The 22,904-nt window shown below is 39.4% G+C and overlaps 1 protein-coding gene across 2 annotated transcripts; it reads left to right on the top strand.

Moving 5' to 3' along the window:
* Window positions 1-6: 6 nt before the first annotated feature.
* Window positions 7-22,889, top strand: rtn3 (reticulon 3). 2 transcript variants are annotated; one of them, XM_053628850.1, is made up of 9 exons: window positions 61-145; window positions 5,179-5,226; window positions 7,193-10,354; window positions 13,626-13,833; window positions 16,883-17,021; window positions 17,552-17,621; window positions 18,242-18,288; window positions 18,616-18,674; window positions 20,643-22,889. In XM_053628850.1, the coding sequence occupies exons 1-9, from the start codon at window positions 61-63 to the stop codon at window positions 20,689-20,691; spliced, it is 3,867 nt and encodes a 1,288-aa protein (XP_053484825.1). In that variant the 3' UTR covers window positions 20,692-22,889. The 2 variants fall into 2 exon arrangements, with proteins under 2 accessions (XP_053484824.1, XP_053484825.1); XM_053628849.1 differs by lacking the exons at window positions 5,179-5,226; window positions 7,193-10,354 and having other exon boundaries at window positions 7-145; window positions 20,643-22,772.
* The last annotated feature ends 15 nt before the right edge of the window (window positions 22,890-22,904 follow it).

The following is a 22,904-nucleotide window of genomic DNA, read 5'->3' as shown; positions in this document are numbered from 1 at the left end:
ACGCGGACAGCGTTACTGAGCTGTTGTACTTAAGTGTTGCGTTTTTAAACGCAAAACAACATGGCAGATCCGATGACACAGTCCCACCAGATATCGTCGTCCCAAGGGCTGAACGATGGACGCGCCAAAGACTCGAAGTTTTCCGGTAAGAGAACCAGGCTGAATCGGTTTAATCAGCGCCTCCGTTCTGGCAGGAAATAAACCCAAAATGATTTAATAGCTCGACAAACCGTCACTCTGACCTCCGCCAAAACAACAACAACAACAACAACAGTGTCGAAACCTTTAATAGAATAGGGAAACGTTTTAGTGTTAGTTTTGATTATTATTATTATTATTATTATTATTATTATTATTATTATTATTATTTTCGAGCTCAGTCCTCCAGTGAATCATGTTTATGTTTACATTTTAACGGCGTAGATGATTTTCCTACTGCGTTGTGGTTCTTTTGCGGTTCTTTTTGGAGCGAACTACAGCCTTTATTGGTTATAGAAAGGAAGTGGCTTTATCTGCGACCTAACTTTTAACTTTATGTCCAGGAAATAGAACCGTGGTGACACATTTTCATGAGCTCCTACAGTAGCTCTGTGCTGCAGTGCAGCGCCTTTGCATTGCTACTGCGGGCGACGAAGGACATGAGCTAGCTCTGTGTGTGTGTTTAGTCTAATGTTGTACAAATGTACACTATTTAGTTATACACAGTGCTAATATACTCTGAATACATGCTGTTATAGCTGCAAATGTTGTGTTTCCTATCCTTTTTTAAGCTTGTACGCTCTTGAAAACGTCGACAAGAAAGAAAAGCCTCGTTATACTTCTACTCTTATTGTTCATTCGCCATTATCAACACTACGCCGTGGCCTCATTAAATTAAATAAACCTGAGGCTCATGCATAAATCTTGTTTTTTTTTCGTGTATGCCGGACTGCATATTTGAAGAGTCATATAAAATATAAAATATGATGTAGGTGGTACTGAGTATTGTTATGGTTCTCTGTTCAAAATGGCCACCCATTGGGATGCCAGTTCTTTTGTTGACAGTCATCACAGGTGTTGGTTTTGGGACGTTTATTTAAATATGGTGGCAGTGTTGCCTTGCAGTATAATACCATAGACACCACACTATTTATGGGATGGTACCACTAAGTACCACCACTGTTTCTGGGCTGGTATACCTTTTGTACTTTCAGTATGTATGTTTACCTGAAAATGTAAGGTACATAATAGGACCTTAAAAGAAAAGTCCACAAATCAAAATTTGTGGCTTTTAGTATGAATATGTTCGCCTTAAGGTTATCTATAAGCTAGTGTGCTCCAAACCGATGACAAAATTTACATTTAGAAGATGTAAGCATTCAAAATGTACAGTCTCTCTCTACCACCAATACGCATCGACAGTTTTGATGACGTCATTCTGCACTTCAATGTCTCATCAGATTTTCTGTCCAATCAAAAGCTCTCTAGAATCTAAAGTGTCCCTCCCTCAACGTTATATATATAAAAAAAAATCACCTTGCTGAAGTTGCCGTCATTGAGCGAGAGAAATCATATCGGCAAGCATGGGTCGTAATTGTGGCTTTGGCTGTTTGAGCGAGTGCATTTTATTCAGATTTCCAACTGTAAGTTGGTTAAGAAGCAAATGGCAATTGAATCCAATGCATCGTTATTGCTCGGGCTCGCGTCCATGGTGCTAACTGTCAAGTAGCCCGGACTGTGAGGTAAGCGAAACGCTTTTGGCTGTTTTTAAAGGGGGAAGGGCCACTCAATATGTCCTGCCCTGATTTCCTGTTTCAGTTGAAATTACATCAACACATCAAATACTGCTGCGTGTTTCAAGGCACTTCATGGGGACTTTAACACGAAAGTTGAAGGTTTGAAACCTTATCTGTTAGAGCTGAGTATACAGATGATATGGTTTGAAGACGGTCAGTCTACAGGACAAAAAAATGCTGCATCACTCTCATTAGGTAGAGATGACGCAAGGGCTAAATCCTACTGGCACCACTGTCCAGTTTGTCAAACAGCATTGTGGGTAATGAAGGAAACTATTGATCAAAGTGACCATGTCAATGAGAGAGTTTTAAAGAGTTCAATTCAGAATTTAATTATAAAATGGGCTAAATCTTGGATGCCATTGAAGATCTCAGGGTAATTATAAATAAAATAATAATTACCCTGGAATTGAATTCTTTTAAACTTTTTGTTCATATTAATATGCATGTTGTTCACAATGGATTTTTTTCCTTGAAACACCACAGAAGACTTTTAAAGCTTCAGGATAAAAGCTAATTAAAGGTACACACCATGCACATTCTCAAGTTAGATACACAATAAAGGTACAGAAAATGTCCCCATGGAAGTACGGTTTAGTACCCGAGAGCGAACACTGGATCAGATGATCAAGTCAGCGGCATCATTCTGAAACACACAAGCCCTAAATGTCATGTATAAGGCAAAATGTATTTCAGGTAAAGGTTACTGAGTTAATAATGCAAGTTTCTGTTGCATTGTTCATAAATATGCCTGTTGTGTTCATGATCTATTATTGAATTAGATTTAAATGCTGTCTCTGTTCTACTGTTTTAATACCTCATATTGATGCAGATATGGTAAATTATTAACAACAATTTTCTCAATGGGGGGGGACAGAACGTACACAGTTGTGAAAATTGGCAATGCATGGGCCTACAGCATTTAAATGCAAACTAATTGTACTCCATGAAGAAACATTTAGATGTTTTGGTTAGATGTAAATGATGTGATGAGTTTCTCACTGAGGCAGGTCTGTTTGCTTAGCTTAGGTTAGCAAGTAGTGTTTGAACAAATTGTTTGAATGTAACTACTACTATTATTTTGGACTTCATGTTATATGGTCATATCACAGAGTAATGACACTTCTGTTACACTTTGATTTTTTAATTTTTTTTCCTATCCAATGGCTTGAGGCTTAAGACCATTCCCACATCTTCAGATCAGACCATTTGGTTATCTGCTAACATGTAAGAAGAGACAGATACTTCCTGATGAAATCCAGTACACTATGAGCAGTTGTACTGTACATATGCAGTATGTCTTACAAAGCGTCAAGCGTGTCATACGCGCCAAGGCAACTCAAATTACTGACCTATTAGTGACCTGAAAAGGACCTAGTCCGAGTGGCAGTTGTCAAAAATTTCAGCTTTGTCTCTGAGTACTAAATTATAAAACTCAGACCTAACTAGGTTAACAGATGCTGAAGCTAAATATAGCTTAAATCTAATCTAAAGTGTTCAAGGCTGAGTCAGACAGGTGGCTGAGAAGACTGCTTTCAGAAGGAATTGATGTCAAAACTATGCACAAGTTGTGTCATGCTGAAGTTTCCAACCTTATGCCACATTGATTTTTTTTTTCACCCACTGCAAGAGATTTGTCTTTTTGCACTGTGTGTAATTTTGAAACTTCTCCTATCAGAGAGCAAACATGTAGCTAAATCTTTACAAGTGTCACATTGCATATTGAATTCAGTTACTGATATCACTAAAGTATCTCAACGACCAGCTGTTAACAGGTTAGAGGACTGTGTGGCATCTAGAAATGGTGTCTGCAGAACCTGTGCGTAAACCAGTTAACTTGGCTAATGTTGGTGATAAACAGATAAGTACAGGGGACAAGTAAAGGAGGAAAAAAACAGGGCTGACAGTTTGTCCACTCGTCCTCTTAGACGGGAACATCAATCCAAATCATTACAAAGTTAGTTTCATCACAGAGTGACTGTTCACCTTTGTTCTGTGATGAAACATTTCTATCCTGATGGGAGTGGTTTCTTCCACGTCTCTTCTTCTACAGTCTCGGAGATTTGTACAATCTATATCAAGGTGCGCTGAATCCGACCTGGCAGCTTATAGTGGTCACTTCTGCATTTGTGGTTATGGCTTGTATTGATGTGCTTGGCCGCTATTATTTATAAAAGTGTGCAAGATGAGTGTCGTATACTAAAATGCTACCTGTGATAAATATGAACTCTGTTACTAGCATGCTTGATTGCTTATCTAATGCTGGTGATGAACAAAATAATTCAGTATTTTAGAAATAAGTTACCAAGCCATTCAAAACTTTGAGTTTATTATATTACTAAGATTGTGACTATGTAAATTGGTACACAGACACCGATACTGAAATCCTTGACTTTCTTTAACTTGCATCTGTCTTACCTTTTAGTTACAGTTAGCTAATTTACCGTGGGAATATCTTTTTAATGACAGCTGGAATACATATTAAACTTCCAGAGTTTGCTAGGTGTGTCTCAGTGAAACTGGATGATGCATGGGGTGGTCCAAGGTGTGTTCTGTAGTGAACAGAGCTTAGAGTAGGGCGAGGTCAGAATGCTGTGCAGCAGGTCCGCACTCCTAAACTCCAGCCAGTTCCGCTTGTCCAGGTTAGGGTGCAGGTGAGCCAGAATTGCTGTCTGGCAGCAACGCACAGCCAGTGCAACTCGTCCGTCTTGTGATTGCGGCATTACAGGACTAACCTGCCACTGTCACAGGTTTACTCACAAGTCTGTTGCACCTTGAGCTTGTTGGGTTTGTGAAGAAGGAGGCACCATAAAATATAAAGGCCTAGTGCTTTTGCATTTGAGATTTGTTTAAAAAAAAAAAAAAAACTAGTGAAGACTGAGCCTTAAAACCGACAGTGTTTTTCCAGTATCACAGTTTCGTCAGAGTGTAGTCAGAAAATGGATTCCCTACATAGATTACATAATTCTCGCCCATGAGGCATTGTGTGGGTGCTTGTTTGGGTCAAATGTTGGAAACTTCAGCAGGAATTTGAAGAGTACATGGAGAATTTTTTTTTTTTCTGCATTGGTAAATGATTATTGGAGAAAGCTGTCAGGATGTTCTCTTGGAACAGGGTAACTTTAGATAGATTTACTTTGCTGGTATGTGTGTTTGAGCTTCCTCATCATAGCAAAAACGATCGACTTGATTCGCAGATCACGTCTCCTAAATTGACACTGACTTTTAAAGGAAGATGCATAGAAAAGTTTGATTGCTTTGCTTTGATTGTGATCACAAGAGACAGGTAATGGGGCTTATGTGTGGGCACTACACTAATATTATCCATTTTTTAATTTGTAGCATATAAGAAGGATTCTGACTCTATTTTCCTCTCATTCTTCTGTCCTCTTTATTTTTTCAGATTCCTTTTTTTCCTCTTCGCCTGTATCTCTCATTCAGTCTCCTCAAGGCAAGTGTATAGTTTTCTTCTGCTGCTGGCCTGCTTTTCTATCATTTTTATCTTCTCTCCTCTATATCTTCTTCTGTTCCATCTCTTCTAAGAATGCCATCTCTTGCTCAGCTGCAGCTACGGTGCTCTCAATCCCTCTCTCTAGTGCCACCCTCCTGAGTAGGTAGCCACACCAGAGTAGGGTGTCAAAGTGAAACTATTTCGGATACTTGGAGTACTCCACCTAATATCACACAATAAAATGAAGCAGAGGACAGGAATGTAACTGGAAGGAGCCATTGTTTCGTTCATGGGAAGAACAGTAATCATCAAAGCCATGTATGCCGTGCCTGTAGTTATCCATTTACTTTGCAGTGAATGTGAGTGTTCTCTCTTTCACATTGCTGCTCATAGATTTTGGACCAAATTGTAAATTAACATGGATATTCACGGTCAATCGTGCATGTCAGCTTGGCACAGTTGAAATTCTCCTCTGTAGCAACCTCAGAGGCACTGTAATATGACCTTGCACTGGTCCTCTGGTGCCTCTAATAGCCCTGCTTGTTGAAATCCAAAATAAATATTCAGGTCCCACCTGTTGACAGCCGTTTTGATTATTGTAATCACTGACCATAATCATTCTTGAGTATCCTCCAGTGTTCAAGAATTTCTTATTCACTTTTCATTGTTGATTTCAAAGCCAGAGAGCTAATATAGTTTCAGTTGTCTTGTATGGTTATCACTCCGCAAGTCAAACACTGGCTACAAACAGGAAAGCAAAGCCCTCACAGATGCTTGAAATGTGCTCTTTCTTAGTCTCTTAACAGCTGGCCCTTATTAGAACAACGGTGCTGTGGATCTGGGATAATCCCAATCCCACGTTATTTTAACATGCCAGAGTTCAAGTTGACGTTGTATAAGAGCAGAATCCTAAAAATGGATCAGGTTGGTATCCCAGAGGAATCCTGTCCTTGATGTTCCTCCTCGGCCACTAACCGTTTATGGAGGCGCCGCCTTCCCATCTTTAATGGTACTGCAGGTAGAGTGACACAGGGAAGGGATGGACCACAAAACCTGCTCCAGGCTGTCGCCTCCATGGCTAAGGCTGCTAGCTAAACATTTCTGCTTATGCATGCAATATCTTATCACAAGTTAGGAATAGAATTCTCAATTGTTATCATTTAGTTATTTCATTATTACCTATTTTGCCTCATGTCTGCACTGCCTTTTTAGATTAATAACTGACTCAAAATCATGATAGTTTTTATATTGAGGAAACGACTGCAGCAGCAGGGGTGTCAGCAGGTATTGAACAGTATTTCCTCTTTTGGACTTAGACAGCATGCGCTTGTGGTGGTTCTGATATGTACACCGGTGTGTGTGTGTGTGTGTGTGTGTGTATACTCTTTCATTTAAGATGTCTTTATGGCCTTGACAGACTATTTGATTTATTCATTTCTGTGTGGTAATTCTGCACTGTTTAAAGTAGTTTAAAGGAGGTACACTTTCAACAATGTTAAAGATGCAGCATTAAGGGGAACATTCACAATATTCAAGATTATTTTATCTTCACTTTGTAAAGCAAGCATCTTCCATTCTGTGTTATTTAGATTCTTAAAGCATACTTTATCCAACTGGCATGCAAAGAATAAAGGCAATCCATTAAACCTTGCAATGCATGACCGCTTCAGCTGCACCAAAATGGATGCTAAACATCCTGGGAATGCTGTATAAAATACTAGTCTAAGTGCTGATTGCTAAAGTTTTTGGGGCATGCCTTTGGCTCGAAATAATGTCCTAAGAATGTTACATGTTTAAAGCATTTGAGTTGATCAAATTGACTACATATCAAGGTGAACATTTTGCATTCACCAGAGCTGCAAGTATGGCCCTCCACTTTAGCATATCTGTATGAAAATAGTGTGCCTTGATTTTTGTTTCCTCCCCACTTTCCCTCTCTTCCTCCCTACTCGTTTAATGAATGCAGACAAACGGGTGGCACTGGACTCTGAGAAGCCATCAGATGGTGTGCCTACCTCACTTCGCTTTTCCTCCCAGCCAAGTTCGTTTTCTCCTGCGAATTATGGAAATGATAACTCTCTTCCCTCAATTGGAATCAAGGATCGTAGTTTCCAAGAGAAAAGGGAACTTTTTGAATCATCGCTTGGATCGCAGAAACAGGACTCTTCCCCTATAAAGATATCTCCTGTGTCTGAGCGAATCAGAGCATTGGAAGCTCTGGCTGCAAAGCAGAATGATTCTGATTGGAGTGATGCAGGGTTTCCTCATTTCAGAGAACGCCACTATGAAAAGTCTCATTCTGAGATGCATGGTATCACTCTTCGTTCATCCATTAAGAAAAAGCCCACATCAAGTGAACAAGATTCTCCAGAATCTCCCTTTGAGATTCTTGGTGATGCCAGGCGTGGAAGTGACTTTGAGGATACTGCTGTCTGGATGAGAACTCATTTGCCGCCAGCACCTAACTTCAACATTGGCGAATCTGACTTTGATCAAATGAAAGAGAGGTCTGTAATGCCCGAATGTCCATCTGATGAGACAAAGAGCAAAGATACAGATGTACAAGGTATTCCTTCATCTTTTGTAGGTGTACCTGATGAATTCATGGACAACCCTGATGAAGTGTCTAAACAAATGAATGATGATTCTAATCAGTCAAAGCAAGACACTATTGAAGATGAGTCAGAATTCGATCTCAGATTTTTACCTACAGCCTACATGTGGGACAAACAAGAGAAACCTGACATGGATACACAAGAACCACCATTCCATTTTGAAACTCCGATAACTGCATCTGCTGCACCTCCTGATGGTTTTGAGGCTTCTTCCCTGGAGTCTCCAACTCCTGTTCCCCAGGCTGACCCTAGTGCAAAACAGCAGTCTACCACTCTAGGCGTTGGCTTGGAGGGTGTAGAGATCCTTGAAGCTGACAGCTCTGGTGAATCTGATGATACAGTTATTGAAGATGCAAGTGGTGTCAGTAATGATGATGCTGTTGAGTGTGAATGTTCTACAGACAAGCAGACTATTCCAAGTGTACAAGAGAAACAGAGTATTCAGGTGCCCATTATTAATGTAATTGAAACAGAAGAACAAGTTCTCAGTGATTATGAAGTGGAGCTTGAAGAAGAGGAAGATGATGAGCAGAGATATCAGATAATGCAGGAACCTGCAACAGAGGCTCCACAATCATCTGAAGAGCTTTCTGACATTTCAAGGTCAGAATTGGAAGAGGCTGTTCCAAAAATGGAGGACATTTCCTCACCTGAAAATATGGCAGATTCTGATGGAGAGTATTCTCCAAAACATAAGATAATCAAAGATAATCTTAGCAATGACATGATTAACCAGACTTCCTTTCCCTCCAAAAGTCATAGCTCGGAGGACTCTCAGACACAATCAATGGTGCCACAGAAAACAGACGAAATGTCCAGAGAAGCTTCCTTCGACTATATAAAATCAGACAAAACATCAGAAATTGTACCTGACCTCCCACCTAACTATGAGGATCTCTCAAATGACTTTGAGTCCAGTGACATAGATACATACTTGGATCATTATACTAGTGAGGAACTGGCTTTAAAAGACCAGTTAAGTTCTGGTGTGATTCCTGTAAACAATGGGGATACGAACGAGTTACTAAAATCCAACTCTCTTCAACACAGTCATAACAATACTATGCTTGCTGAATTTGATGAGGCTGTTGATGCAAGTAAGCAGAATTATGATACCGGACCTAAGCCTTTTCCTTCTAACATTTCCGCAGATGTCACTGTGGAGCCTCTGCTTTCTCAAAATAGCATGCCAAATCTTGATTTAGATGAACAGAGTTTAGCTATCGAGGACAAGATGACGATAACCGATTCAGGGACTTTTTCCTTGACTGAGGAGGAGGATTATGTGACTAGGCATGAAGTAGAGTTGCCCTCTTTCCAAGAGAGTACACCTGCTCAATTTCCCTCTTTTCATAATGATCCATCATGCAAAATCAGCGATGTGATCTCTGATTTTGTAGCCAGTGATTTAACCGAGGGACTATTGATGACCAATACTGAACAAGATGAAATAACCCAGTATGATGATCCACGTTCATGGATATCTCCAGAAGCCACAAACATACCTGAGCCCGTTGAAGCAGAATCTGAACAAAATAAAATGGTCCAAAGTGATATTCCTGATATACAGATATCTGAAGAGCCCACAAAAATACCTGAGCCCGTTGAAGCAGAATCTGAACAAAATAAAATGGTCCAAAGTGATATTCCTGATATACAGATATCTGAAGAGCCTGCAAACATACCTGAGCTCATTGAAGCAGAATCTGAACAAAATAAAATGGTCCAACATGATACGCCTGATACACAGATATCTGAAGAGCCTGCAAACATTCCTGAGCCCATTGAAGCAGAATCTGAACAAAATAAAATGGTCCAACATGATACTCCTGATACACAGATATCTGAAGAGCCTGCAAACATTCCTGAGCCCATTGAAGCAGAATCTGAACAAAATAAAATGGTCCAAAGTGATACTCCTGATACAAAGATACCTGAAGAGCCCACAAACATACCTGAGCCCATTGAAGCAGAAGCTGAACAAGTTGAAATAATCCAGTGCAGTGCTCCAGCTATACAGATATCCCTAGAGATCCCAAGCAAACTTGAGTCCACTGAAGCAGAATCTTCTCCTACAACTGCAACAGATAGTTTTGTGGAGTTTATGAGAGAGTGTTTGAAATCACAGCAGGATGAGGAGTCCCAGAGCCTTGGTTCAGTACAGACCACCAAGGAACCTATATCTGTTGCTCCTTCTCCCCCTGCTATGATCATGGACTTGGAGCAAGAGTGCCTTACAATCTCTGCTTTAAAAGAGCTTGGGAGTAGTCATGAGGAACAGGATGACATCAGTATTCCTAAAGACATTCCAATCTCTGCTAAGGATCCAGTTTCACAACCTTTATTTCAGTCTGAGTCTTTAATTTGCCCAAATCCCTCTACTCACGGTCTTCCAAATGAGAACCAGCCAGATGCCTCGTTAACCAAAGAGATCGAGGCAATCGACATCTGGGTGGCAGAAGCCTACCACCTTGCAGAGCATGTCTTGGCTCTAATACTAACCCACCTGACAGGTAAAGTCCTCCCCTTAGGCTGTCAGCCTGCTAACCCTGCACTCAAAGAATGCCCTAATACTAAACAAACTCTCTTAATCTCTCATAACAGTTTGGATTTATACAACATTATTATATTCAGTTGCATGCTATTGAAAAATCAAGGTAACTTTTGAGCATCAGAAGGGTTGTCGTTGGAATTGTCTGCTCTATTACGAATAAGACATTGTATTATTTTAAGTGTATTGTTGAGAACCTCACCTACACAAACAGAAGAGAAATTTAACATCCTGACAGTTTGATAATATGGCGGTGTCCGTTCGTCCCGTCCCCCCCCCCCCCCCCCCCCCCCCCGTTGGAAATGCAGCAAGTCATGCTGTCGCTATATTCTCCACATGGCAAGTTATATACTTTGTTTAAATCTTGTATCACAGCCTTTAAAACCTGGCAGCATGGTTACATCCAAGTACATATAGTTTGCAGAACCTGCAAAGTAGGGCAGTTCCAGATCTCAAGCTCTGAATTGGTGCAGCATTCTCTAGCCATATAAAGCACTTTATAATAAGGTTTTAGCAAAGATTGAGGGCAAAAGATGCTCATCAGAAGTGATGTGAGTAAACGATGCTGAATAATCATTTTAATGTGCTTTTACACATTTAAATAAATACCGTGCAGTACAGAGTGTGCTGTGGGATAATGTTGAGTGGACCCTTGCTGTGATTGTATTGATGTCATATTTATTAGGCCAGGTGTGGTATGCTTCATGGTTTTATATAGAGAACGTTGGCATTTCTCCCTCTTTCGATCTTATGTCTGCAATTGGTTGTGAAGGCCATGAATAATCTTCACCGCACTAAATTCCACAGTGACATTTATAGGATGTCCAGAAATCCGTAGAGATCTCAGTACAGCTGGAATGAGTACTAGGTTATGAAAACATGAAATTAGTTAAGCGCTTTAATTGCCGTTGCAAGAGAGTAAGCGTGAATTGATGGGCAAATAGAAATGCTGCCTTTTTCTGTTTGGTTGGATGTTTGTGGTCCATGTCACTTTTTTCTACCACTTACAAAGCCTTGAGCATCGTCAGACTGGAGTTGTGTAGAGATTACTACAGGCAAAAAAAAGCCAAAACAAACACCAGGCATCAGTGACCTTGTTTTATTCTTTCAAGGATGTCTATAAAGCTGACTTGGAGAATTGCAATATTTTCTGCCAGGAGGATTTGTTTAAATATTGTTTTTAAATATTGTTTCCCAGTCATTGTGGCTCTCCCAGCAGAACAAACCGGATCGCAATTTTTATGGATTTTGTTGCAGATTAGAAATGCAACATTTCTCGCTAATACAAACCTGGTTAGGGACAATGACATGCTGATGCTGTTGCTATTTTTAATAATATACATATAACATTTAAAATGGCACTTTTTATCTTCCATGCTCCTACATGGGTCAGCCATGCCTATGTGGTTTTTAAATGTCTGAACATGCATTGCCGTGCACCCACTTTCTATAAATGGCACCTGTGCCTTTAAGAGCTTAACAGTGTTGCTACTGAAAAGAGGCCACTGCAGTTTGGCTACCGCTGGGACGTGCTGGTGTATCTGGGGCCGCTTAGGAGAGCGGTGGAGAGAGAGGGAGGGAGGGAGGGATAATGAATGAGCACTCAGTCCAGGCTGGCTCCCTCTGGGCACTAGCAAAGCATGCTGGGAGAGACACTGACCCCTGCAGAGAGTGAGACGGAAACCCCACGCTGGTGCTCATTGTTAGCCTGCGAGCATCTGAAATGGAGCAGTGAAAACAATGGTTTGCTTTCTGAGGCTCTGAATCATTGGCCTTGGTCCATTGTGTTGCAGTTATGTCAAGATGACACATTTTTGTAAACATTTTTAGTTTGTGGCTTGTTTATATGTGGTAATGTAATGTTTACAGTGGATAAATTACCTTCAGTAGATAGATAGCAATAGATATCATGAAATATTATAATAACATGTTGTTGTAATGGAAACTATGGATACAAATGAAGCTTCATTTGAACGATAATTTCGACTTGAAGTGAAACATTCAGTAGTAGCAAAATCCCTGTAAATGTACCATTTTGTAAGGAATAAAACACAATTTGGTGTGTTGTTCTAGGATGCAAAGCAGAGTTACTGTTACCACCCCAAAAGTAGATCATTTTCCTACAACGGCATGCCCGGATGTGTTTTTATTCCTTTGATACGACCGTAATTAAAATTTTTAACTAGTCAAATTTTTTACCATTTTGTTACATTGAGTGGAATGAGTCAGTCCTTTACCCAGCTTTTATTTTTTCCCTCTCTCTTGGTCTAAGATTGTGTAGAATGTCCATCTTGCAAGTCCCTGTGAACGAGTTGTTCCTATAGAAATGATCACAGATTAGAAAGAGCATATTAATATAAACCTGCGATTTGAATTCTAGCTGGCACTGTTGTCAAAGCTGCTCTTATGGAAAATTGATCAACACCATCTGATTGATCAGGTTCAGGACTTCAGCAGTGCTGTGGTATAAAATATTATAAACAATGTTATGATTTAGTCAGAGTCAGACACATCTACAATTCCTCATCTAATGTATGTATTTTCAATGAATGAATAGATTCCTTTAAGGGACTTTAAATGCACAGGCTGCTCTGTGTCTGTATACGTAATCTATAGAGAGAGTCTAGAGGGCAACTTGAAACACAATATGTGCTGGCATGAGTCAGATCTTGTGCTGTAGTGTGCATGGAGGTGTCCTAGAACAGAAAGGAGGAACCAGAGATGAATGTTACAAGGTTGTGAGGACAGTCTGCAACTCTGAGCAAGCTTGATGGCTCGAGAACGTTATGCGTAAATACGAGTGACACATGAGCGTGTAAGCTTTCCTGAGGTGTTGAAGCACATGTACTAAAGGCATCTCCGCACATACAGGCTGTCAGTTATATAAGACTTTCTTAAAAGGTTCCTTTAACGCTTCAGCGGGGGCCATTTTGAGAACTCAGACTTACATAATGGACCCATAGAGAAAATTTGAACGTTGCGTTTCATGTCAAATTTGTTAGCTATTACTAAATCATAAGTGATTCTAGTACAGGTTTGGCAAGTCTGTGCATGATCTGTATTAATTGTTTTCTCTCATCTCTCACCACACACACAAACATACCACATTACATATATTCTCATGGACACATCCATGCACACACACGCGCACACATACACATACACACACATACACACACATACACACACACACACGCACACACACGCACACACACACGCATTCTGTCTTGCAGTGTATGACTTGGTGTACTGGCGGGACCCTAAAAAGTCAGGCATGGTGTTTGGCATTTCCCTGCTACTGCTGCTGTCTCTGGCAGCGTTCAGCGTGATCAGTGTCATCTCCTACCTGCTCCTGGCACTGCTCTGTGTCACCATCTCCTTCCGTGTCTACAAGACCGTCATCCAGGCCGTGCAGAAGTCCAACGACGGACACCCCTTCAAGTAAGCCAAACGATTCTGACTCCAAGTTGGTTATGAATAAGAAGTGCACTGTGCCTTAGTATCTCATGGGTTTTAATGGTGGAAGCCAAATTAGGGGCAAAAACGGTGCAAAACAGTACATGGTTTGAAAATTGCCTAGGCTTTGTTTAAAATGATGCCATGTTGTGCAATTTTCAGATAGAGCTGGGGAGTTATTTGCACAGTCAATATCCCGCAGCCCTTTGTTACACAACATTGCCCTGATTTTGCTGTTTGATCTAGACGAGGCTTTACGTAAACAATGTTAGGAGCAAATTACTCCCTGTGCTTTCACATATGTAGTGTTTTTGTCCGTTTGAGTCAAACCCTTTTGGTGGGGTTTGTTTTTAGACAGGTTTTTAGACACAGCAATCACACTCTGGTACGAACCAACAACCTAACCAAGAACGTCTGAAATTCTCTCTGAAAGTATCCGTGTGTCAGGAAGCTGGGATTATCAGCACTGGGAGTAATTTACAGGTTTGGAATGGAAATTGTGCGATCAGATACAGATATTATTCTATAAATTTGGATGGGAAAGTTTTTAGATTTTTTTTTTTTTAGGGTCCAAGTTGAAGAACTTTTATACTAACTGCTTATTCCTAATGCCATAATACACTTATGAAAGATACGTTAGCCATGTAATGGTTTTTATTTATTTATTTATTTATTTATTTATTTATTATTGTTTTATTTATTTATAATGGTTTTTATTTATTTATTTATTTATTTATTATTGTTTTTAAACAACCCTACAGTCAAGTTAAAATATAAGTACACCCCATGGAAATTGATGGCTTTTTTTTTTAACATTTGGACAAATATTTGATCCTCTTTGAAACAGTGCCTATTAATAAAGTTGATACACTATCAAATGACGCATAAAATTGACATTTTTTAATAAAGTTCACAATTTGCATCAACAAAAAAACAAATCAGTCACATGGACATAGTAAGTACACCCCTACATTTTTCACTCCTTCAAATAAATAAAATTAGAATCAGGTGTTCAAGATTGGGTGCCAGTGATTAGAACCTGCTTAGGGAGTACAAGAGGAACCTGTCTCATTTATACCTCCATCATATCTAGTGTCTGGTCTTCCCTTTGTTACTGAGGTGTGTGGTGTAATCAGACCGAGATCTAAAGAGTTCTGTATTGCCTAAGGGATTTAAAAAGATCTCCAAATAATTTTAAATACATCATTCCACTGTAAAATGGCGCAGTCCTTTCAAACGGCACAGATTTCAAAAAACACCAATTTGTCCAGGACTGGCCGTCCCAGCAGATTCAGCTCAAGAGCAGACTGTCTGATGCAAAAAGAAGTTTCCAAGAAACCAGGATCTCATAGTAAGTCTTGCAACTGTTGGTGTCAAAGTGCATGTGTCTAAAATCAAAGAGATTGCACAGATTTGACCTGCATGGGAGACATGCCAGGAAAAAGCTTTTGCAAGAATACAGCCAATGAGCATATAGCCAAAGACCAGGCCTTTTGGAATAAGGCCTCTGGACAGACGAATCAAAGATGGAGTTGTGTGGCCACGGTAACAGCAGACCAAAGACAACTTTTTAGCGCTTAGCTCTGCTACCATTGGTGTGTGTGTGAATGGGTGAATGAGACACAGTGTAAAGCGCTTTGGATAAAAGCGCTATATAAGTGGGCCATTAAAAAAGTTTTTCAGGAGAAGCACCTCACACCAACTGTGAAGCACGGTGGTGGAAATGTTATGGTTTGGGGCTGCTTTGCTGCCTCTGGGACTGGACAGCTTGCAATCTTTGATTGAACTATGAATTCTGCATCATATCAAAGAGTGCTTGAAGATAATATGAGGCCATCTGTTTGAAAGTTGAAGTTGAACTGAAAGTGAACCTTTCAACAGGGTATTGATTCTAAGCACACTAGCAAATCCACCAAGGACTGGCTCAAAAAGATGAAATGGAGGGTTATGGAATGGCCTAGTCAAAGCCTGGATTTGAATCCCATTGAAATTGCAGCCGAAAGAATATTGCATGGAAGAGTGGCCAAAAATTCTAGCAAGCCGATATCAGAGACTGGTGGACAATTATGCAAAAGACCAACAAGAAGGTTTTTTTCTGCTAAAGGGCACAATACTAGCTTCTGTTATTTCTGTTGAATAAATAATTGAAAAAGCTAATTTTCCTTGAGGTTTTGTTCAAGTATATCAACTTTATTAATAGGCACTGTTCCAAAGATGAACAAATGTTTGCTTTTCAAAAAGGTCAAAAATTTCCATGGGGTGTACTTATTTTTTTTTTTTCACATGAATGTATTTATAGAAGTTTAGTATATTTTTGGGGAATATCAAATCAGGACCCTGCCATATATGAGTGTACTTTGTTAGTGAGAGTGAGGATTTTTTTTGAGCTTGTGAAACTTCCACAAAGCTGTCAGAGTTGCTGCTATCATTGTGCTTTTGTGTTGAGGACTGGGCTGATGAATGGTGTTTATTCTATCACTAGCTTGTCTGTGTAATTGGGCTTTACCCATTTTGCCATGTTGTTTGTCAAAGAGTTTTAGATTTTCTGGGATGATTATGTTGTTTCTGGGGAAAGTTTGAGATAATTGAGTCTGCTGACTGAAATCAAGTGGAGGAGGGCTGTACAGGGATGACTAAAATAAGTATATATATTTTTTGAGGTATTACTATTTTTATGGAAGTTATTCTACCAGTGAGAGAGAAGGGAAAGTTTATTCAGATGGTTAAGGGTCTTGCCCACAAACCTAGTAGCAGTGCCAGGGCTTGTACCAATGACTTTCTGATCAGTTGTTTAGGTGAGCCACCCCTGCACCACAGAATTAATATCATCTACTCTTTTTCAGCAGTTATAGCTCTATATTATTAAACATGTCACTTATTACAACCAAACATGTTTATTTTGTGCTCCATTTTTATCTCTGCTCTTCTCTGCGTGAATAAGAAAGCCACAGAGACAAGAGGGTGTGTCTGCACTCAGTAGTGTGTAGTAATGTAGCTGCCTGGGTAATTAGGTTGACCCGTATGCTTGTGGCAGGGAACTGATGGAGAAGGATGTCAGCTTGTCTCCTGAGACCTTCCGCAAGCACGTGGATGTGTGTTTGACCTACATCAACTGTGCACTCAAGCAACTGAGCCGCCTATTCCTGGTCGAAGACTTGGTAGATTCCCTCAAGGTGAGTTCATTTGAATGAAGCAGAAAGCTACTCGGGTCTCTGCCCCCATGCGGTTTATTTATGATGTGTATGTTTGCTAAAGACGGTAAAATGCAGCATATGATTGCTTTCAATTACATCGAGTTGCTCCTTTTTGCGTACATTGCTACCCTCGCTGAAATTTGTAACACACACCCAGTCTGTATGAGTGAGATGTGTTGATAAGCCTCTTTTGATCATGTGGTGATGGCGAGTGGGAGCTGGTGGTATTCAGAGGAAATAGCGCAGAGATTTAAAGAGCTGGAGAACTGACCTAGAACACTCTGCCCTCCAGAGAGAAAGGAGCAGTTCACAGATTCTATAACTGGCTGCCTGTCGTTATGTCACACATTCGGGCACAATAAATCTATTCATAAGCAAATGATTACCAACCATCTGAAGTTTGAGCCTAGTTTGGAAGGAATCTGTTCCGGTTTGTTGACGGTTTAGTCTGTTTATCTAGCACTTTACTAACTGTGTTATGTTTTTTGCTTGCCTTTTGATTGTTTCAGCTGGCTGTGGTCATGTGGTTGATGACGTATGTGGGTGCCGTCTTCAATGGCATCACCATCCTCATTCTTGGTAAGCTTTGACATCCTTGGGAAGCACTGTGCTAGGTTTAAAGTGCACCTATTATGGTTTTTCAACAATTACTTTTCATGTGGTGTGTGTGTGTTAGAGCTGTTTGTGAATGTAAAACGTCTGCAAATTTTCAAAAATCAAAGCGCATGACAGAGTTATTGACTCCCAAAAGAAGGAAGCAATTCTGAATAGCTGAAACGAGTCATTAGTAATTCCAGACTTACTTCCTGCACACACCTACGTAGGTTTGTAACAAAAAAAACCCTGCCTCTGGTCTTCATCGGCTGCTCGCTGACAGCGGTAGACCAATCACAACAGACTGGGACATCTGACTAATCAGAGCAGAGTATGTGAAGGAGTTTAGAATGAATCTTTTAGAACGGATCATTTAACGAGTCGTTTGTGACACGGGGGGAGATAATACTGCAGTTGAAATTATGAGCACATTAAAGTGTTTTTTGACCTTGGATGCATGTAAATCTATTATGAGACCTTTTAAAACAAAATTAGGCACGTTTCAAAACCATAATATGTGCACTTTAAGGCTGATCTTTCAGAAATAAATCGTTGCTAATACTTCAAGCCAAGTTTATTAGGAACTTTTTTTCTTCTTTTTCCAGTGGACATCTTTGCCTTCACTTTACCACCATTGTATGAGAAATACAAGGTAAGCGCTCTCAAGATTCACCTTTGTTGTTTTTCATAAAATACGTTGTTGAAGTTTTTCTTTGTGTAGTAGTATGAAATGTCACAGGCATCCTCTGCAGCTGCATTAGATGCAATCAGAAAAGATAATTTAGAGCTTTTACTCCACTTTCCTTTTTTCTGAAAGTTATGCTGTGACCTCAAAACTATGATAACCCACTTTCATGTCCCCATAGTGAACTGAAATGAAAGCCTGCAATACTTCAATTCCGACTTAAAATATGTTGAAAGGAGAAATTTACTTATCAGCCATTTTGCACGATCTTTAATCTGTGCCTTTTTTCTTCAGACCCAGATTGATCGCTACATCAATATTGCACGCACTCAGGTTAATACTGCAGTGGCCAAGTAAGTTTCTTCTGATTTATCTAAATATGTAATGTGCAGTAAAGGTGTATAAAACTTGTATGTCAGGAAATAACAAATGACAGGGTGGTGTGATGCTGTAACCACCCAGAATCTTTCAATAACAGCATGTCCCAAAGCGTTCTTTAACAGTTTATTGTTATACTTAATGTTGTGGAACATCCATGAGACAAGTTAATTATAGCAGCTATAAACTGTCATTCCCTCACCAGTGTCTCTCTCTCTTTCTTTCTCTCTCTTTCTTTCTCTGTCTGTCTGTCTGTCTGTCTCTCTCTCTCTCTCTCTCTCTCTCTCTCTCTCTCGCCAGTTTTTTTTGTTTTTTGAGTAAGGCAATTTCCTGAGAAACTATGTACAGAATGCAAAGTCCTCTGTCTGAGGAGGGGAAACTCCCTTTATTAAACTTATTCTTTAAGGGAAAACTTAAAGGAATATAATGTTTAAGAATAGCTTCTGGCCATTACGAAGCACTAGAAGCTACGACTCCTTCCATAAATGTTAAATAAATTTCTCCTTATAGAAAGCCTTACAATATCGGTGATTTATAAATTTTTCTTTGTTAAATAAGAACATATTTATTCTTAGCCTTTGATTGTGTGGCGCGTCACCAGACACGTCTCTGTGAATGATCTGTTACTAGAAAAATGATAACACCCAAGAAGAGACCTCCGATTTTAATTCCAACTGGAAATACTGTCATAGCTGCTGTTATAGAAAATTAATCAACATAATCTGTCCACTCAGAGTCGAGAATTCATCAGTGCTGTGCTCTAAGCAAAGCTGGTTGATACAGCAGTATTTGAAATCACATTTATTCTGCTCTTTGCCCTTTATCACAAAATTTTCAGAATTGGAAACGAAATCCCAGGTTTGAATCAGAACCAACTGTCAATACATAGGACCTGGTGATGCAAGAGAGATGAGTTGATCTTGTGCCTTACGCACACTCCAGGATGACTGGAAATGTCACAAACATTTACATTTAAAATCACAACTGCAGATTTAGACATGTCTTTTTAGATGATCAACAACGTGTCTGGATCACTGGATCACAGAGGCGATAGACAATGACGAGCAAGGACATGTTCGACGTGAACATTACCTGAAGCTCTTAACCTGTATCAGCATGATTTTATGCACTGCGCTGCTGCCACATGCTTAGCTGATTAGATAACTGCACGGATGTGCAAGTGTACAGGTGTTCCTAATAAAGTGGACGGTGAGTGTAAGTGCTCCTTGTGGGCAGTGGATGAAAGACATTGAGGGGAAACGTTTGTCATGTAATGCTTGACCTGATTTGGAAGATTTGTTTTGTTACCACCACGAACATGTTTACATGAACATGTATTCATTTGGTAGACTGTGTCAAAGAGTCAAAGAGATTTTAGATTTATTTGAGACAGGATACAATCCAGGCAAGTTCAAGGACCCTTGATCTAAAATGTGAGCTTTTAAAAATGTTAGTTTTTAAAACCTGACACAATACTACAAATTGTGTAGTGCACACAGAGTTTAAATGTAAATGTCAAATTACAACTAACCAAGTAACAAATGATCTCTCTATTATTTGTATGTACAGTATGTATGACACACTTGGAAAAGTATGGGTTTTACAAAAAGGTTATGGACCAAAGGTCTTTATAAGATCATGCTAATTAACCAATGACATCTAACCATTAATTAATATAGTCTGAGAAAAGGCTAGATAGATTTTTAAAATGTATTTATATTTTACTTTAAGTTCGCCTTCACCTCTTCTTTCACTTGAACTTGAAGTAAAAAAATAAGGGGAATAAAAAATTTCTCCCATATTTTCAGTGTGAAATGAAGCTAATTAACCATAATAACATTTGTTTCATAACCTTTTTCTATTTATTAATGCAGATTGACTTCTTTCTATTCGATTTATAATTTGTTAACTTCATTCATTTCTCTCTTTTATTAACCAACCAGGATTCAGGAGAAGCTCCCCAAAGCAGCGAAGCGCAGTAAAGCAGAATGATGCACCTCTCTCATCCTTTCATGACCAACTCCAGAATCCCTTTATCTCTAGCTGACACCCCCCCCCCCCACCCCCGTTTAACCTCTCATTATAAACCTCTTACCAGCCAGGTGCACTGTACCAGCTAGTCTCTTAAAATCTTTGAAGCTTCTCAATATTCTTCAATGTTAACTCCTGAAGCTTAATTACGAGCATAAGGGAAGAAGACGCTTGCTGAAGACGCGTAACTGAAGCTGGTGACTCAAATGCAGGAAATGATGTAATTCCACAACTGAATGTCCATGTATGGCACCCAACTTTGGGCAGGGTGTGTGTACTAGATTGAATCTGTGACCTGGTTTTGGAGTGTCCTAAGAGTTTGTGAAATAAAGACAAGGGTTTGACTTGGAAACAAATGTCTGTACTTAAAAATAACATTTAAAAAAATGTTTCAGGATGAAAATGGACAGATGTTTGCATAAGCTTTCTCCCTAAAGACACCTACTAATTTATTATGAATCTGTGGCACACTGTTACTAGACTCGCACGTACAGACCAATTAGAGTATGGACACTACAGCAGCTGGGACGATTCGCTCTAGTTCGCTTTCCTGTACCGTTTTGGCGTTTCATTTTTAATTGTGTATGTGTGTGTGTATATATATAGTACAATTACAACACGCTCTTTGCTGTGAAGTAGTTTGCATTGCTTTTTATATTTAATATCAAATATCCTCTGCTGCCTGTTTAAGACTCGGGCTCTTGTTCACATGTTAATGTGTTATGATTATGATTATTAGGTCACGTAGGGTAGCTGCTCTTCACTCCCCAGGCTGTCATCTTAATGAGTAGTATTAATATTCTTATGCTCGAGTTATTTGTACGGAAGCTTCAGAATTGTGGAGATGACTGTGTGGCCTGGTACTGCTGCGAAGAGAATGAGGAAGAAGTTTAATTAGTTTTGGCACCCCATATAAAGGTGGTCTTTTTGCTGATCTGGGATCAGCATTCAGACCAGCAGTAATGACACCATGTAGGTGGGTTTGAATTGGTATATTAAAGGTTTTGTTCATTTAACACATGCCAGAAGTTGGAAACACATTCTTGTTAATTGCATTTGTTTACACAGAAAGTGTGCTGATTACAATAGAGCTATTATAACATGACTAATGTGGCTTCATACATTCACATCTATAAGGGACTTAAATATAAGAGGAGAAAACTCAACGCACTTTTCTGATTGCCTGCTTAATATTTGGCACTGAATATTCTACCTGAATCTTGCTTTAAATGTACCTGGAAGCACTATTAGCTTAGGCTTCAGTGTCAAAAGTACACCTGTATTTATTAATGCACCAACATATAAAATGAACACCGGATAACTACTGCTAATACTACTACTACATGTCTACCAACTGCTGAATGTTTCATACTAATATTTATACAGAATTCTGACTCGCATGCAACTCGGCGTGTTCATGTTGGAAGCTGTTTCACTGCAGTGCAAATTTACTTCATATGGATTGTTTCATGAAAGTTTAGTTCCCTGAACATGGCATTGATGTACAAAACACAATATTACTCTTAAAGCTTGACTGTAGTCACCTGAATCAGGATCCTGAATGTTTATTCAGGTCTTTTAAAGGTTTTTTCTTTTTCTTTCCTCCTATCTTTCATGTATGCATGCAAATAGCACACCCAGACACACTCTTGAACAGGTGAAAGTGTGCATCGTTTGTACCCGTGTCCTCATGTTGCTGAACTAACATGTGTTATGTAATTCATGGGTGTGGTGATGCTTGAAGAATAAGTTCATTTTTTAAGTTAAAAAAATTCAACTTCCTTCCTTTCCCCAACACTTAAAGAAATATTTTTTTTTAAATAGGTGCAAACCTCTCTCTTTCATTCTATATAGACAGTGTGTCTTATAAATTCTCCTTTGTGTGTCAGTTACAAACCTGCATATTTTTTAACTTAATCCTATAATCTGTCAGCATGTTTGCTGTCGTTTGTTTTGGAGTTTCTCTCTTGGGAATGGAGATGCAGAAGTCATGTTTTCTTTGGTTGTTTGCTTTTGAGTCTAGATGTGATAACTAATATCCATGTTCAGTTTGTTAGCAATGAATTAAGTTCATCTGGGTGCTTTGGGGGGATGGGGGGTGCCATGTAATTGTCAACAGGAAATTAATAAAAATGTTTAAAAAAAAAAAAAAAAAAAAAGAAATTATGCTTCTG

The sequence above is a fragment of the Ictalurus furcatus genome, chromosome 7 (assembly GCF_023375685.1).
Source record: "Ictalurus furcatus strain D&B chromosome 7, Billie_1.0, whole genome shotgun sequence".
Taxonomy (NCBI): domain Eukaryota; kingdom Metazoa; phylum Chordata; class Actinopteri; order Siluriformes; family Ictaluridae; genus Ictalurus; species Ictalurus furcatus.
Note: the sequence above shows the minus strand (reverse complement) of the source record. Positions and strands in the feature narration are given on the sequence as shown.